The 15,314-nt window shown below is 42.3% G+C and overlaps 1 protein-coding gene across 2 annotated transcripts in view; it reads left to right on the top strand.

The window, feature by feature from the left end:
- Positions 1-15,314, top strand: part of COL9A1 (collagen type IX alpha 1 chain) — a 220,785-nt gene that overhangs the window by 140,978 nt on the left and 64,493 nt on the right. For both annotated transcript variants that reach the window (XM_068281455.1, XM_068281456.1), the window contains exons 21-25: positions 2,324-2,377; positions 2,654-2,707; positions 2,809-2,862; positions 10,421-10,474; positions 11,626-11,679. In XM_068281455.1, the coding sequence (XP_068137556.1) occupies positions 2,324-2,377; positions 2,654-2,707; positions 2,809-2,862; positions 10,421-10,474; positions 11,626-11,679 (270 nt within the window). The remainder of the gene's footprint in view (positions 1-2,323; positions 2,378-2,653; positions 2,708-2,808; positions 2,863-10,420; positions 10,475-11,625; positions 11,680-15,314) is intronic.

The raw sequence follows: 15,314 nt of genomic DNA, 5'->3' as shown, positions 1-15,314 counted from the left end.
CAAATCGGAATTGCAAATCAGATTTGCAGTGTGCAGAGGGCCTATAAGTAGTTATAACTGACTCATTGATCAGCAGACTAGGGCAGGGTTTCAGGATTAACATTTTGGGGAACAAGTGCTTCAACTTCAGCATTTCAGAAGTAGTGATAAGTATACTTCCTGTCAATTATCTACTGACTCTTTGTTTCGCCTACTGGCATAATGCTTCCTCAGCATCATTAGAGGTTAGGCTAGAGGTAGGAGTGGGCCCATAAAAGGAGGTCCAGGTCTAGCAGGAAGAGGACTTCAAAGGCCACATGACTGCTACTTTAAATATAATTTAAAAACAGAATTAATTTCTTGAACAAAAACAGGTACTTTGTAAGGGATATTGAGCCATATTTATTTCCTTGTAAACAATACTGATTACCTTGCTTTCCTGCTTACTGTACTTTCAACCTTCAAGATCTAAGCCACAAACACAAAATGAGTTTTCAGATCAGATGCTCTAACATCTAAGTGCACTAATTGCAGGCTTTGTGCAGGTGTATACCGTAATTCACACACAACCTAAGCCAGAAAGATAAGCAGTCTTACTTCATTGCTTTTCATTGCACCTCTTCTTCAGTGAATCACTCTTTTTGTTTTTCCGACTTCCGACCTTTATATAACCTATCCAAACCTTCTCCAGTACTTCAAATGCACATCTCCTTACATAGTTATCACGTGCCATTAGATACATGAAGCCAATTGTGTCTGAGTAAAGGACATGATTAAATACCCGTGAACCAGAAGAATTCAGTTTCTGTTGCCAGCACTGTCTGATAGTAATGAGCATTTGACATTTCATGAAATGGGATCTCATTTGTCCTGTTTGCCAAAAGGGAAAGCCTCTCTTTTTTTTACTGTCTTCTATTATTTTACAAAATAAGCTTGACTCTTTAACACACTTTAAGAAGCTAGCTACTTGTGAACTTTTTACTTCTAAAGGGACTCCGAGCAGTGCAGAAACCATGGAAAGATGCATATCATTTTAAAGCTCTCTTTCTCCTCTTTGCAATGATATATAAACCACCGCCCTACGCCTTTTAATTTTCGCTATTTATGCGATTTAAATTGCCGCAGCCACGATTACAATTGCGAAAATAGAGAAAACTAAAAGGCGTAGGGCGACGATTTAGGTGTCGCCAGAAAGAGGAGAAAGAGAGATTTAAAATGATATCCATCTTTCCATAGTTACTTGTATTACACAGGACGACACTTTCCCCAGTGTCAGCAGCTCCATTCAGCAGAAAAGTCGCCCTGTGTAATACAAGTAACTATGGAAAGATGGATATCATTTTAAAGCTCTCTTTCTCATCTTTCTGCCGACACCTAAATCGTTGCCCTAAGCCTTTTAGTTTTCTCTATTTACGCGATTGAAATCGCGGCCGCGGCAATTACAATTGCGAAAATACCGAAAACTAAAAGGCGTAGGGCGGCGGTTTATATATCATTGGAAAGAGGAGAAAGAGAGCTTTAAAATGATATGCATCTTTCCATAGTTTCTGCACTGCTCGGAGTCCCCATGTTTACTACCACACACTTCTGTAAATACATTTATATTTTCATAGTCTGTGCAAATGAGGGAGAATGTAATTTTTTGTAAAGAATTGAATCCAAAAAGGAAGAACCCAAATGAAATAAAAAGGTAAAGTAAAGTAGTGCAGGTGCTAATTTGCACCCATGCTTCTGTAATGTCCTGCTTTTCTTTTGTCTGCCATAAGCCAATAATAATCTTATGAATACATCTATAGAGTCTATTAATCTTTGCAGGGTGTACTGGGGAATGACCCCTTTTAGACTTTGTGGGTGGCACTTAGCCAAACCACAAGGGCTCTGCTTCCTAAGACAGATGTAACAACATGTAGGCTATATCATATTATTTAATCAATCGTAATATAGAAGATTAAAATAGAACAGGTCTTTTAAGTTAAAAGAACACATCATTGGTAACTAGAAATGTAAGGTGAGCACACATTCTTTGATAGCCCTGACGTTCTGTTTTTGTACAGAAGATACAATACCTTTTCAAGTTCACGTGAAGAAGAACTTAACGACAAACAGATTTTTTTTTACAAGAAAAAAAATATATATCCTGCAAATCTGACTGAGATTAAGTTTGTGTAGCACAACAGAAGAGATTACACAAACTGGGAAAATCACTGATAGAGCAAGTTCTATAATATTTGTTTAGCTCCTCTAGTTTATGAACAATCTGTTAAGGAACATGCAAATGCAACACTAACTAAACCATAGGTTAATATTTATTGGAATAATAATGTTTGTTTGTTTCTCTTATAAGGGTGGTCGTGGAACCGATGGTGAACCTGGTCCTCAGGGCATTTCTGGTGCAACTGTAAGTGTTAATATGAAACCTTACGTGACTTGTTATTCTATTTTCTGCATGGGTCCATTGACTTGGGGTTGTCAGTCACAATCATCCTTTTACTAAATATCAAGCTTGACTCTTTCATATTTAAGCTTTAGGAATTCGTTTTTTTTTATCATATGCACAGGGTGACTAAGAAGATAGGTATAACTAACATGGTAATTTATCCAAGCATGGGTGCCAGTAGTGAATAGTTGTGTGAAAATCATCTATAATCTTCATAACGTCATTTTTATTTTCTAGGGTGACCAAGGCCAGCGTGGGTCAATAGGAGAAGCTGGGCCAAAAGGCGACAGGGTAAGCATTACATTTTCCTGCTACATTTGCTACTTTGTTTCTCAATAAACATAAATTCTGAGTAGACCACAACACTTTAATTTCACTTTGATTTTTTATAGGGACCATCTGGACCAAGAGGTATCTCCGGAATGCCAGGATCTAAAGGCGAATCAGTATGTTGTTTATAAAGATTATAAAGAAGAAATGGCTGTTGTTAGTTGATGTTTGCAACCCTTGCTTGTTTTGTTTTAGAGCAGTGTACAGGCTTCTGGAAGGTTACAAAATTGACATTCATGTCATTGTATTCCTTTACAGACCTCTGTTAATGCACTAATCTTTTAGCAGTCTTCATCATGTGATGATATGCCATCTTTTTTCCTGTTGATAAATGATTATGTTTAGTGTATTCAGATTTATAGCTAACTTATGATTTCCAGTGTCTTCCAACTACAGAGAATATATTTGCATTCCATATTAGCTCTCCTTATATGCAACTAGGATGAACATTTTAATTTAAGTTGAAATCAAAATACCAAGTTACACCAGTGCAAATAATACTGGAGTGGGAAAAAATAGTTATGCAGGACAGCCAGTAAGAATTCCTGCTCCATTCAACAGCTAAAACCTTACTAGCTGCCCTGTTAAATGGTGCCACTTTTGATTCAGTCTTCCATGCACCTGTCTTTTTTATTTATTTATATTGCGCCAACATTTTCCATAGCGCTGTGCTGGACAGAGTGCAAAAACAGATGATAGTGGGTAGCATAGATACACACATAATTCAACACACACTACAATCCAAACCTCCAGCAACACAAGTACAAAATACTGTATGGACATAGTGGGGTTTGAAACATCACTAGTACATATTTATAGTATAGTCCATATTTACAGTATAGTCCAGCCACATAATGCTGCCAGCAGGGGAACCAGAGAGTTACAGGTACTAGAATGTCCAGGACATCTTTCAAAACACCTGCTGGTGAGTGGAGGAAGTATAACAGTCTAGGCGTATACTGTCACCAGCAGGTGTGACACGGTAAAGCAGAAATCCTAACATGAAGATAGCTGGATTGGTCATTTGTCATGACGATAGTTACTTTCATAGTTCCAGTCTTCCTCCAGATCTTTTCTTTTCTAGGTGTTTCAACTCTTGTTGTATCATTCTTTTTTTATAACACCAACAGGGAGAATGTAACCAACCCAATGGCTGCAGATGTTTGAAGGCCAGATTACTGAGGTTTTGGTCTACTAACAATGCAGAGCAGTAGAGAGCTTAGCCTGTATGATCTACCAATCCTGGTCTGGATTACGCTACAGAGTGTCTGTTACTAGGGGGAATAATTTCAACCTGCACATAGGCTATATCAGATAACAATGAGGGTTGGTAAAATGTGAGCCACTGCTCAACTATCACCCATGGTCCCTACCTAAACAATGAAAGTATCTTGCCTAAATGGAGACCATTAACTCCAGACTTTCCATCTTTCACAACATCCTTGTGCCGTGTCAGTGATTTAGAGGGCATACTGCGCCAGCTCGCTTCAGATATCCAGGTGCTTGACCCAGTAATCCAAGGGGTCCACAGGGGTGTCGATGTCAAGCCCGCTGTAGGACCCCATGTAGTCGGCCACCATCTGGGTTAGGTGCTGGTTCTGGCTTTGATAGCCGGATGCTGCTGCAGGCACCTCCTCAGTCGGCAGCGGTACTGGCGTGGCGTAGAGCGCCTTTGTCAGAGACAGCAGGTTTGTTGGAAGCCTTCTGCTGCTGGATGCAGGCACCTGCTGCTGTGCTGGCTGGACTGTGACAGCAGCGGGGGTTGGAGTCTGGGGGAAGGCTTCCTCTAAGTGCCGAACCAGAATCCACTGCAAGTCCCTCATTTGGCGCACAGGGTCTCCTCCTACAGGCAGGAACTGAGCCAGCTTCCCTTTCAGCCGTGGGTGCAGCATCAGGGTGATCCAGATGTCCTCCCGAGCACGCATCTGCTTCACCCTTGGGTCTTTGCGCAGGCACTGCAGCATGTGCTTTGCCATGGGGAAGAGGACTGCCATCTCTGCTGACACATACTCATCTTCATCACCCCCAGTGCTGGCTTCCTCCTCTGATTCCTGCTCCTCCTCCTGCTCTCTCCACCCCCGCACCACTGCAGATGCCCTTCGCTGTGCCCCCTCCTCTTCAAGGTCAGGGACCTCCAACTCCCCCAAGTCCTCCAAGTCCTCAAACTCCTCCTCCTGCCACACAGAGGTGGACTGTGAAGGTTGCTGCTGCTGCTCCTGCTGGATCAAGGCTGCCTCTCTCACTTCCAGCAGAGCATCGAGGGCCTTGTCCAGCATGCACACCATGGTCACCCACTCACACAGCGACACATGGTCCCGGCTGACCATGGTGGTGGCCTCCAGGAAGGGTGCCAGCACCAAGCACACAGCTGCATTTTTCCCCCCTCAGCAGGGCGGATGATGTCCAGGAGGTGGGCGCTGCCAGTCCCAGACAAGTTGTGGCTTTGGCCAGGTAGCGGTTGACAGCCCGCCTCTGTTCAACCAGACGTTCCAACATTGCCATGGTGGAATTCCAGCGTGTTGGAACGTCTATGATGAGCCGGTGCCGTGGGAGCTTCAGCTCCAGCTGCACGTCTTCAAGGGATGCTGTGGCACCACCTGAGCGGCGAAAATGACCCTCGGTTTTCCTTGCCGCTCCCAAAAGAGTGTCCATCCCCTGGTAGGTGCGCAGGAATTTCTGCACCACCAAGTTCAGGACGTGAGCCAGACAGGGGTCGTGGGTGAGGTTTCCCCGGTGGATGGCGGCAACCAGGTTTGCCCCATTGTCGGTCACCATCTCTCCGCCTCTGAGGCCTCTGGGGGTCAGCCAACTCCTCTCCTGCTCTCAGAGCTTGGCCAGGATGTGGTCTGCCGTAAGCTTGTTCTTCCCCAGGGTGACCATCTGCAGCAGTGCTTGGCAGTGGCGGGCCTTCACGCTGCCGCTGAGGCGGGGGTGCTTGGGGGTGGGTTTGCCGGTGGATGGAACCGGATCAGAACTGGAACCTGCTGCACTTCCCCTGACCTTGCAGCGGGGTGACACCACCCACTGGGGTGATGATGCTGCTGTCCCCTCCTCACCCCCTTCCACCAAACTGACCCAGTGCGCCGTGAAGGACAGATAGTGGCCTGTCCCGAACCTGTTGCTCCAGGAGTCCATGGTCACATGGACCCGCTCACCCACCGCATGATCCAGCCCATGCTCCACATTGGCCTTCACAAAGCGGTGCAATGCTGGGATGGCTGTTCGTGCGAAGTAGTGCCGACTGGGGATTGGCCAATCCGGCGCTGTGCACTGCAGGAGTGCACGCATCTGGCTCCCCTCCTGCACAAACGAGTAAGGGAGAAGCTTGGAGGACATGGCCCGTTTAAGCAAGCCGTTCAGCTGGCGTATGCGACGGCTGCCGGAAGGCTGAGCCCTGACCACAAATGAGTCACTCAGCAGGGTCTGGTGGTGGTGGTGGCGTTTTTGGCTTGCACGGGAAGCCGAGGATGCCACTGAGGCTGCCTGAACAGGCCTCAGTGTCAGCAGGAGTGGCAAAGTGGGTTATGGTGCTCTGACCACTGCAAGGGCCAGCGCCAGCTCCTTTCAGCCTCTTGAATTCCTCATGCTCCGTTTGGTGTTTATTGGCCAGATGGTTGATGAAGCTGGAGGTGCCATATTTGGAGGGTTTAGACTCCCTGCTCATCTTCAAATGGCACACATTACAAGTTACAAACTTGCTATCAAGTGAGGGCAGATAAAAAAACTGCCATATTGGGGATTGCAGTTTGCCCTTACGTCGCTCAGAATGGGATGCTGCTGCTCCCAGTGGTGGTTGGGGCCTGGGGTTGAGTGGTGCGGCTGGTGGTAATAGTTGCAGATGGAGCAGCAGGCTGTGGGTCACGCATTCCATGCCCACTGCTGCTCTTGCCAATCCCTGCAATGCTGATTCTCCGTGCCAGAACCACTGAATCATCCTCTTCCTCAGAGTCAGAGCTGACATCCCCCTCCGGTGGATGGAAGTCCTGGTCCCTCATCTCGTCATCATCAACATCAAACTCCCCCTCCTCGAACAACTGCTGGGATGATGAGCCCGCACCAAACTCCTCTTCTGCTGACACATCATGGAGGACGGACCCCCCCCCAACAATTACTGTCACCATCTCAGACTCTTCCGCAAAGCCCATTGTGTCCAGAATGTGTTTTGTAGGGCTGGTGTTGGCCTGCTCGTCATCCACCATCAGCTGCATCACAGGTGCGGCGTCTTTCTCCTCCAATTTTCACCGCTGACCCTGCTTGAAAATGGCCGCTACACGCTGTTGCATCTCTGCAGCGTGACTCCCCCTAACAGCTGGACGGCCAGTGGGTAGCGCCGGAATGGAGACTGATGCAGCAGAACTGCTTACAAAGGCTGCGATGTTGCTCCCTCTCCTCTTGGCCTTGCTGCCCCTCCCCCGGCTGCCAGTGCCAGACATAGTACAAAATATGTGTTAATGTCACAGATGATGTGTGGGGTACTTGTACTTTATTAGTGGGCTTGGACTGTGGATCAGCACGGAGTGACAGACAGCAGAGTACAACAAGACACACTGACACTGCTCACTGCTCAGTCAGCAGCACAGCAGCACTGCAATAATCTGTAGTAGCTAACACAGTACTACTCTCACTCTCTAACAACTATAGCGCTGCACTTAGGGCCTGTACACACTGAAAAACGCAAGCAAAATCGCAAGCGCATGCGTCTTTAAAGTGCATGTAGTTTTAAAAACACATGCGCTTTTGCCTGCGTTTTTTGTGCGTCTGCGTTTTTCTTGTAATTGCTGATTGGCTAAAGAATCCTTTGTTTTTTTTCTAGTTTACATTTCAACAGGAATCAGGAGATTGCAGAGTCTTCTGGGATACTGACTTCTGAAAAACGCAGGCAAAAACGCAAGCGCATGCGTTTTTAATGCGTTTTTCATGCGCTGCGCTTAAAAAAGCGCAGCAGGCACTGCGATTGCGTTTTTCTAAAAACGCATCACACCAGTGTGTACAAGTCATCACGATTTTCATTCTTTTTCAAAAGACCTTGCGATTTTAAAAACGCAGCGCAAGCGCAGCAGTGTGTACAGGCCCTCACTACACGATATAACACAGTAATCGTACCTACCTATGCTGTAACTAACTACTAGCTAGCTAAGGCTAATAGCAGGCCAGCCAGCAGCAGGAGGCCTAGACTGTGCACAGCACACACAGACACAGACACAGGACCTAACTAGCAGGCAGCTGCTGCAGCTCAAAGTCTGACTGACTGACACTAACAAATTATACAGACTAACTAACTACAACACAATATACCAGTAGTGTAGTGAAGGTGTTTATGTCTAAAAACGCTGGCTTTATCACTGAGTTAATGCACTTGCTTTAGCCAAACACACTGGAGTTGTCTCTCAGTGGCAGTCACAAAGCAAGGACGAGATTCTCATCATGACCCCCCTCCTTATATACAGGCGGGACTGGCCAAGGTTCCCCTTTGTGATTGGTTGCTTGGGCTTAGGCTGGGAGCCCTCTGATTGGCTCAATGATGTCATGGATGTCATCTCCATGGTAACAGTACCCGGATTCGGATATCGGACCGATATCCGCGGATATCCGGGTATGCGACCAAATATCCGCGGTTTGCTATCTGATTTTTGGCCCAGGTATCTGGAATCCGAATCCGGGCAGATAGCACAAAAAAGTTCGGATATCCGGGTTACCCGGATATCCGGAATCCTGATGAGCAGCCCTGAGCACTTGCTATCTTCATATTTCTTTAAAGCAAATCTGAAGCAAAAATAAACATATGAGATAACATATGTGTAGTACAGCTAAGAAATAGAACATTAGTAGCAAAGAAAATAGTCTCATATTGTTTTCCAGTACAGGAAGAGTTAAGAAACATCAGTTGTTTTCTATGCAAAAGAGCTTCTCTGAGACAGTCCAGTTTTCTGAAGCATTGATACATCAAAGAAACTGTGAAAGACAGATTTAGATATTAGTGAAAGACAGATTAAGATATTTAGATTAGGTTTTCCTGCAGGGAAGTTCAAAGGATCATTAGCTCTGCTCTGTTTTATAGTTTAAAAAGCAGAGTGTGTTTTGTAAACTACAAATATGACAGAATGATGCAATGTTATAAAAAAAGCTATATAACTGAAAATAAAAATATGAGACTCTTTTCTTTGCTACTAATGTATTATTAATTGTCCATACTACACATACAATTCATTATATCATAATGTTTTTTGTTTGCTTCAGTATCACTTTAAAGAGAACCAGAGACGAAGCACAGTCATGTATTTTATTACATTTATTAGTGGGAAGTTGAACATGACAGTAAACACTTAAGGTGCCCATACACTCGTCAAATTGGCAGCAGATAGATAAGAAATGCATCTGATGATCTATCTGATGCGTTTTTAGAACATTTTTTACCAGGATAGAATTCCAATAGATTTCAGTTTGAAATCTATTGAAATTCGATCTGATGGCATTTTTTTGCCATCAGATTTCCATTAAGGCCAATGCAAAATGATAAGCAATCTCATCAGATCGACCTAAATTTTCCATCCTGCCAGTTCGACAGAAATCCATCGAAATCGATCGAAATCGGCCATCGATCGGTCGATTGACCAACCGATTTTCAATCGATCAATCGATCGATCGATCTGGATCGATCGGTCGGCCAGAAAATCGGCTCAGTGTATGGGCCCCTTTACTTTTAGTTTCATTTTTATCTGCTTAATTAGTCTATTATCAGCTGTGATAAGAATCCCCAACTGGCTCAGTCTAGGTTTGACCGGGAATCATTATAGCTGAGTCACTCTTCTGTGGAGTCTTTTTAAGCCCAAGCCTGCCCCCTCCTGGCTCAGATTTCCTGCTTTGCATACTGAGAGCTGTGATGTGATGACATGGGAGGGGCTGCTGTTGCTGAGAGAGAATCCCTGAAACGGACAAGTGTGGCTTCAATATGATCTGTGTGCTCTCAGCATAGATAATGATGCTGACTGCAGTTTCATTCCTATGAGAGACACCTCCTACAGGCAGCTGCACATCATACCAAAATGAAAGCACACAGATGGAAGGCTGCAGCCTTTCTCCTATAGCCTAGATAGCAGACTAGTCTCATATAGCCTAGACAGCACATCCAGAACAACTCATAACCATGAAGCAGAAGGGATTTGAGCCGGCGGCCATATTTGATTTTTCCTGGAGCAATAATGGATAAAAAATACTAAAAAAGGCACACCAGAGCGGCGAAATTATCAGGTAGAGCATTTATTCTTTACAAGCTATCGACTGATATGTTTATTTAGTGTGAAACGTTCATCTCTGGTTCCCTTTAAGGACTGAGTTATTTCCATTCAGGGATTAACACTCAGTAAACCTGCACACTAAATATTTAAAATGTTTTACCATTAAAAGTCTTATTGTGACATGCTAATAGCTATAGGAATATTTATATAACAGTATGAATACCACTTTCTAAATCCACATCGGTGTGTGAATTTTTTGTTTTAATTAGGTTGTCTTTCACCTAATTGCCGGATGTAAAGTGCGAGCAATGGAGGTCATTACTGCATATATTAAAAAAAAGCATTAATTCATAATTGAATTAAAACTGTTAAGTAATTAGCAGCAGAAGATATAAACAGATTCATCAGATATCCCTAAAAGCATTATTTGTTTCCCAAGGGTTTGCCAGGCGTTGATGGTCGAGACGGGATCCCTGGACTGCCAGGAGCAAAGGTAAATTGAAGGCCAATAAACACACTGTATGGTATCAGTAACCATGATAACTTGATGTATAGATGGCATATTAGAGCCTAAAGCACATCAAGCACTAGGGGATATGTCACATGTAATGAATCAAAGACTAATCCACTTGAATTTTTGTGACAAGATCTCTATAAAAAAAAGGGCTACTGGCTATGCGATGCACTTTGTCTGTATCATTTCTGCAGCATGTAAATGGGGAATGTTTGTTTATTACTTAGTACTAGGGCAAAGGTGATAATACGAGTATAATGTAGGCAGTTACATTAATACAAAAGGATTTCACTGAAGTGTCACTTATCTCTTCAGCACTTCAATACATAAAATGATGCTGCTGCTGCCATACATCAAGTACATGGCATAAGTGACACGAAACACATGACTTATTTAATATCCCATTCTATAATGCTTATGCCAAATGGAATGAGAATTATAAAATGTGGAACATTTGATGCAGAATTCTACAACTGACAAGGTTAATGACAGCTTAGAAGTGTCACTAGTCTATGAATAGAACTTGATTGATCCTTCCCATTATTATACCATTAGAACCTATTCTGGCATTATGTGCTGATGATAATGGTTTAAAAGAGGTGTAAAACACTTTGTTACAATGATGCTACCAGTGTGACACCTACAGCCATTACAATGATTAAATGTACATGTTTTTGCTTTTATTCACTTTAATGGGATCTTAATTCTTGAAATGTGGTTTACACACCTATAAATTCACTGCGGCAAACATTCAGAGCTGGAATGCAGAAACCAGGTGACTGGAGTTTTTTGCTCCAAAGAGCTGCTTTACACCCAAGAAAACTGAACATATATAAATCACATACATTTGCACAGACTTTTACCTTTTACACACACACACACACACACACGCACGCGCGCGCACACACACACACACACACACACACACACACACACACACACACACACACACACACACACACACACACACACACACACATACTAAATGCAGATAACACACACACACACACATACTAAATGCAGATAACACACACACACACACACACACACACATATCACACACATACATGCATTACACACACACACACTCCCCTATTCCTGGCTGTGACGCCATATACTTCTTTTTTTAGGGTGATTCTGGGGAACCTGGAGCCCCTGGAGAAGCTGGACTGCAAGGATTGCCAGTAAGTGTTTGCTATTTATATGTAGATAAATGTATTAAAACTGACTGATAAGATGACATAGTCCATACCAGTCTGTATTAACAGCAATAGCTCTGTTTTGATACAGAACCATTAAAAATCTAACAAAATATAATATTTAAAAGTGATGGTGATGACTAATTTATAGTAGTTCAGAAATGCTCAAGTTTGTAACAAATCCCTGTTATAATTAACATGCTTCATGCTGCCCAGATGTCTCCTTCATTTCTCTCGAGCAATGCTGGGTAAATTACTTGCGTTTTAAATATCTTATAGACAAGATATGGAAGCCTTATATGGTTCAGAGGACTACAAAAAATATAACTATGTTAGAATGTTGGAATCAGTGACAACATCAAAATTCAGGACTCCACGCTACCTGCTGCATGGATAGTTAAAGATGAAATGGCAAATTTGGGTGCTGGAGGTTTCCGGGGAAATTTGGACACTGCCATAGGCGCCCATGCTTAATGCAGCAACTCTGGGCTTTTTAATTACCAGGTTGAGGTGGGAGTTGACAGGATGTACAGGTGCTTTCTTCCAGCGGTAGTAGTGTACCGGAGTTTTTTTTTTATTACCAGCCTGCTAATTAGTGGGTTTAGTGTTAGGAGTAAGAGGTGGGGGGTGTCTAGTGTTAGGCATAGATGGGAGAGGACTAGTGTGAATATTATGGTACAGAGGGTTAGTAGAGTATCAGTATAATTACCGATATTCTACTTTCAGAGATAGTAGAATGAGTATAAATAATGATATTCTACTATCAGGTATAGTAGAATATTGGTGTAATTAGTAATATTTTATTATATGGGTTATATATCGGCATTACCTGTCATCCCGCTTTCCTCACACCTCTGTTGCGTGTACACAGTCAGTTGACTAGGACAATCAGAAGACTTCTTTCAATTTCTCAAGTCAAAACAGATGTTCTTTACATGAGGGTTCCTTACATGTATATGGTAGGAAGGGGACTCTAAAGTCTTCTGATTCTGATTTCGTTATTGAGGTAAGACACCTCACCATTTTTTTATTTTAAACTGGTTTGAATCCATTTTATGTATACCAGGGCGTCTCTTTCCCTTTAGCCAAACTGATTACAACATTACAGCAAAATGTGCTGCTTCTACTCTCCATTTTCACAAGCATGGTCTTGTATCAGTCTAACAGGATCAACAAAACAGTTAGTTGGATTGATGGAAATGAGAGAAATGATCATCTGATCATCAGGCTTAACAAGCAATGTTTAAGTGCAACAACACATAACACCCCAACCCAGATCACCTTTCACTGATCTGAATGATTGCTATTGATTACCATATTTTGTACATTATGCTTGATCTTTGCATTGCTTCACTGAACAAGCTTGTATAAGTCATTATCATTAAACCCCACATTGATTCAGTTAACAAAATAATAAGCATTGTAATACTACTGATACGCCAAACAAGGAGTGATTGAAATGATAATTAAATTGAAATTGAGAAGCTTCCATCTCTAAGCCACAATCCTGATTCAATTAACAGAGCAATATGTATTATAATACCACTGATGTGCTAAAGAGGGAGTGATTGAAATATTAATTAAACGAAAGTAAATGACAGCAAAACCAATAACTAAAGGCCCAGTACAGATTCTCTTGTTGGATGAATGCTACTTTAACCCTTACAAAGTACTGCTGATACTTCTCCGATGAGGACCCTATGTGGAGTAATATCTTTACTAGTACCCCATCATACATTAACATGGAATATACTGTAAATCTATTGGCTAAGTAGAGATAAACTGGAACTGTTAATGTAATGATATGCTGAGGTGTGCCTGCACTTCAAACCCTTATTATTGATCCAGAAAATTGGTTTTGTAATGGTAATTATCAGTCCTCTAAGATTATATGGCCCCAATAAGTAAGTAAGAATAGAGTGAGGACCGGGGTGATATAAGAAGCAGCTAATTTTAGGGAGCTTGGGTAAATTTCCACCCTAAAGTTTCTCCCCCCCCCCCCCAAAAAAAATAAATTAAAATAAAAAAAAGATCATGTAATGTACTAGTTAAAACTCAAAACTAACAAAATCAAAAAGGAATAATGCACAGCCTGAAGTTGTTGTAAAGTAGACTTGGTTGGACAACCAAACTAAACTGGGAGTTAAGCAACAACAACCATTATTGGATACATGTCTATCTCAGTGGGTGTATGCAACTCATAGAAAGCTCCAACAGGTGCTCCAAAAAGATTATAGTAGGATGAGACTGCAGACCTTTCCTGGCATTGCATCCATCTTGGAACAGTTAGAACTAAAGAGTGCTATATAAACTACAAATTGTACAATTAGTGTCTGAAAGCCAGTGTGTATACATGAAGTACTTGTGACCACTGATATATCGTATGATTTTCTTTGGACAATAAGCATTACATCAAACTTTTTAAAGGATTATCAATATAATTTTGCACTGCTTACCGTACATACAGTTTTATAATATTACCATAAAAAATATTAGTTTGACTTGTGCCATTGATTTTATATCATCATGGGCTGTTAGTCATTTGATTTGCTTTGTGATAGCAAGTTTTGGGTTTATGATAATCACATTAGGCTTACATTACAGTAGAGACTATGGTCAATGCCAGGCTTTAAGAAAGGTTAAAGTTTATGTTCTGTTAAGGAAGCAATTACCTCTAATTTTACCATAGTAGCACCTAAAAGAAGTGTGCCAAAATGATGGCATCAAAACACGGACGTGCTCTTATTTAGATAAGTAAATCCGAGAGACATACAGTACTTGGTTCTAAATGGGTGGCTGTGTAAGGCCTGGAACCCACTAGCAGTACGTTACAAATCTGTTGCTAAGCAGTTGTGATTTGAAAAGCTCTTGCTAATGTAATGCTATGGGTGTGATCCCACTTGAGTGATGTGATTTTCTAAAAAATCTCCCATAGCATTGCATTAGCAAGACCTTTTTCAAATCACTAGCGCTTAGAAAAGGCTGCTAGTGGGCTTGAGCCCTAAGAGCTGGTCACACAGCTATGAGCAGTTTTGCTGCAGTCTAGCTGCTCTTGAACTGCAGCTGTATTGCAGGGGTTTACATCTGCATGTTATATTCTGCTGTGAGTAGAAAAACACAACTGCACTTGACCTGAGGTATGAGCACAGCACTACTGCAGTACATCACAGTGCATGTGTACACTGCATCAATAGTGCATCTGCAGTGCAGTGCATGTACACAGCCCCAATCCTAAACATGGTTTGATAAGCATCATAGGAACAGCAGTCTGTTATGATAACATAATTCTATGGCACAAACTGCCTACGTACCAGATATCAAAAATTGCACCAACATCTTGTTACGTTTTTCAAAATGCATGAGATAACATAATGATCCTTGTGCTCTTTAGGAGCTTTTTTTTTTTCAATAGTTAATGCTACTACGAGCATTTATAGGATTTAAAGTGCCAGCTCCAGCCTCCAGACATCTAATAATAACTGCAGCAGTGTCATGATACCTGATCCATTAGTGACACAGAACTACTAAAATAAAAAGCTGCATATGAAGCAGAGAGCACATTATAGCCAAAGACTTTTTACTGCAGTTTTTTTTTTATAATGAATGTGTAGCCATGAAAT

This window comes from Hyperolius riggenbachi, chromosome 4 (genome assembly GCF_040937935.1).
Source record: "Hyperolius riggenbachi isolate aHypRig1 chromosome 4, aHypRig1.pri, whole genome shotgun sequence".
Taxonomy (NCBI): domain Eukaryota; kingdom Metazoa; phylum Chordata; class Amphibia; order Anura; family Hyperoliidae; genus Hyperolius; species Hyperolius riggenbachi.
This window is presented reverse-complemented; position numbering and strand designations above follow the sequence as displayed.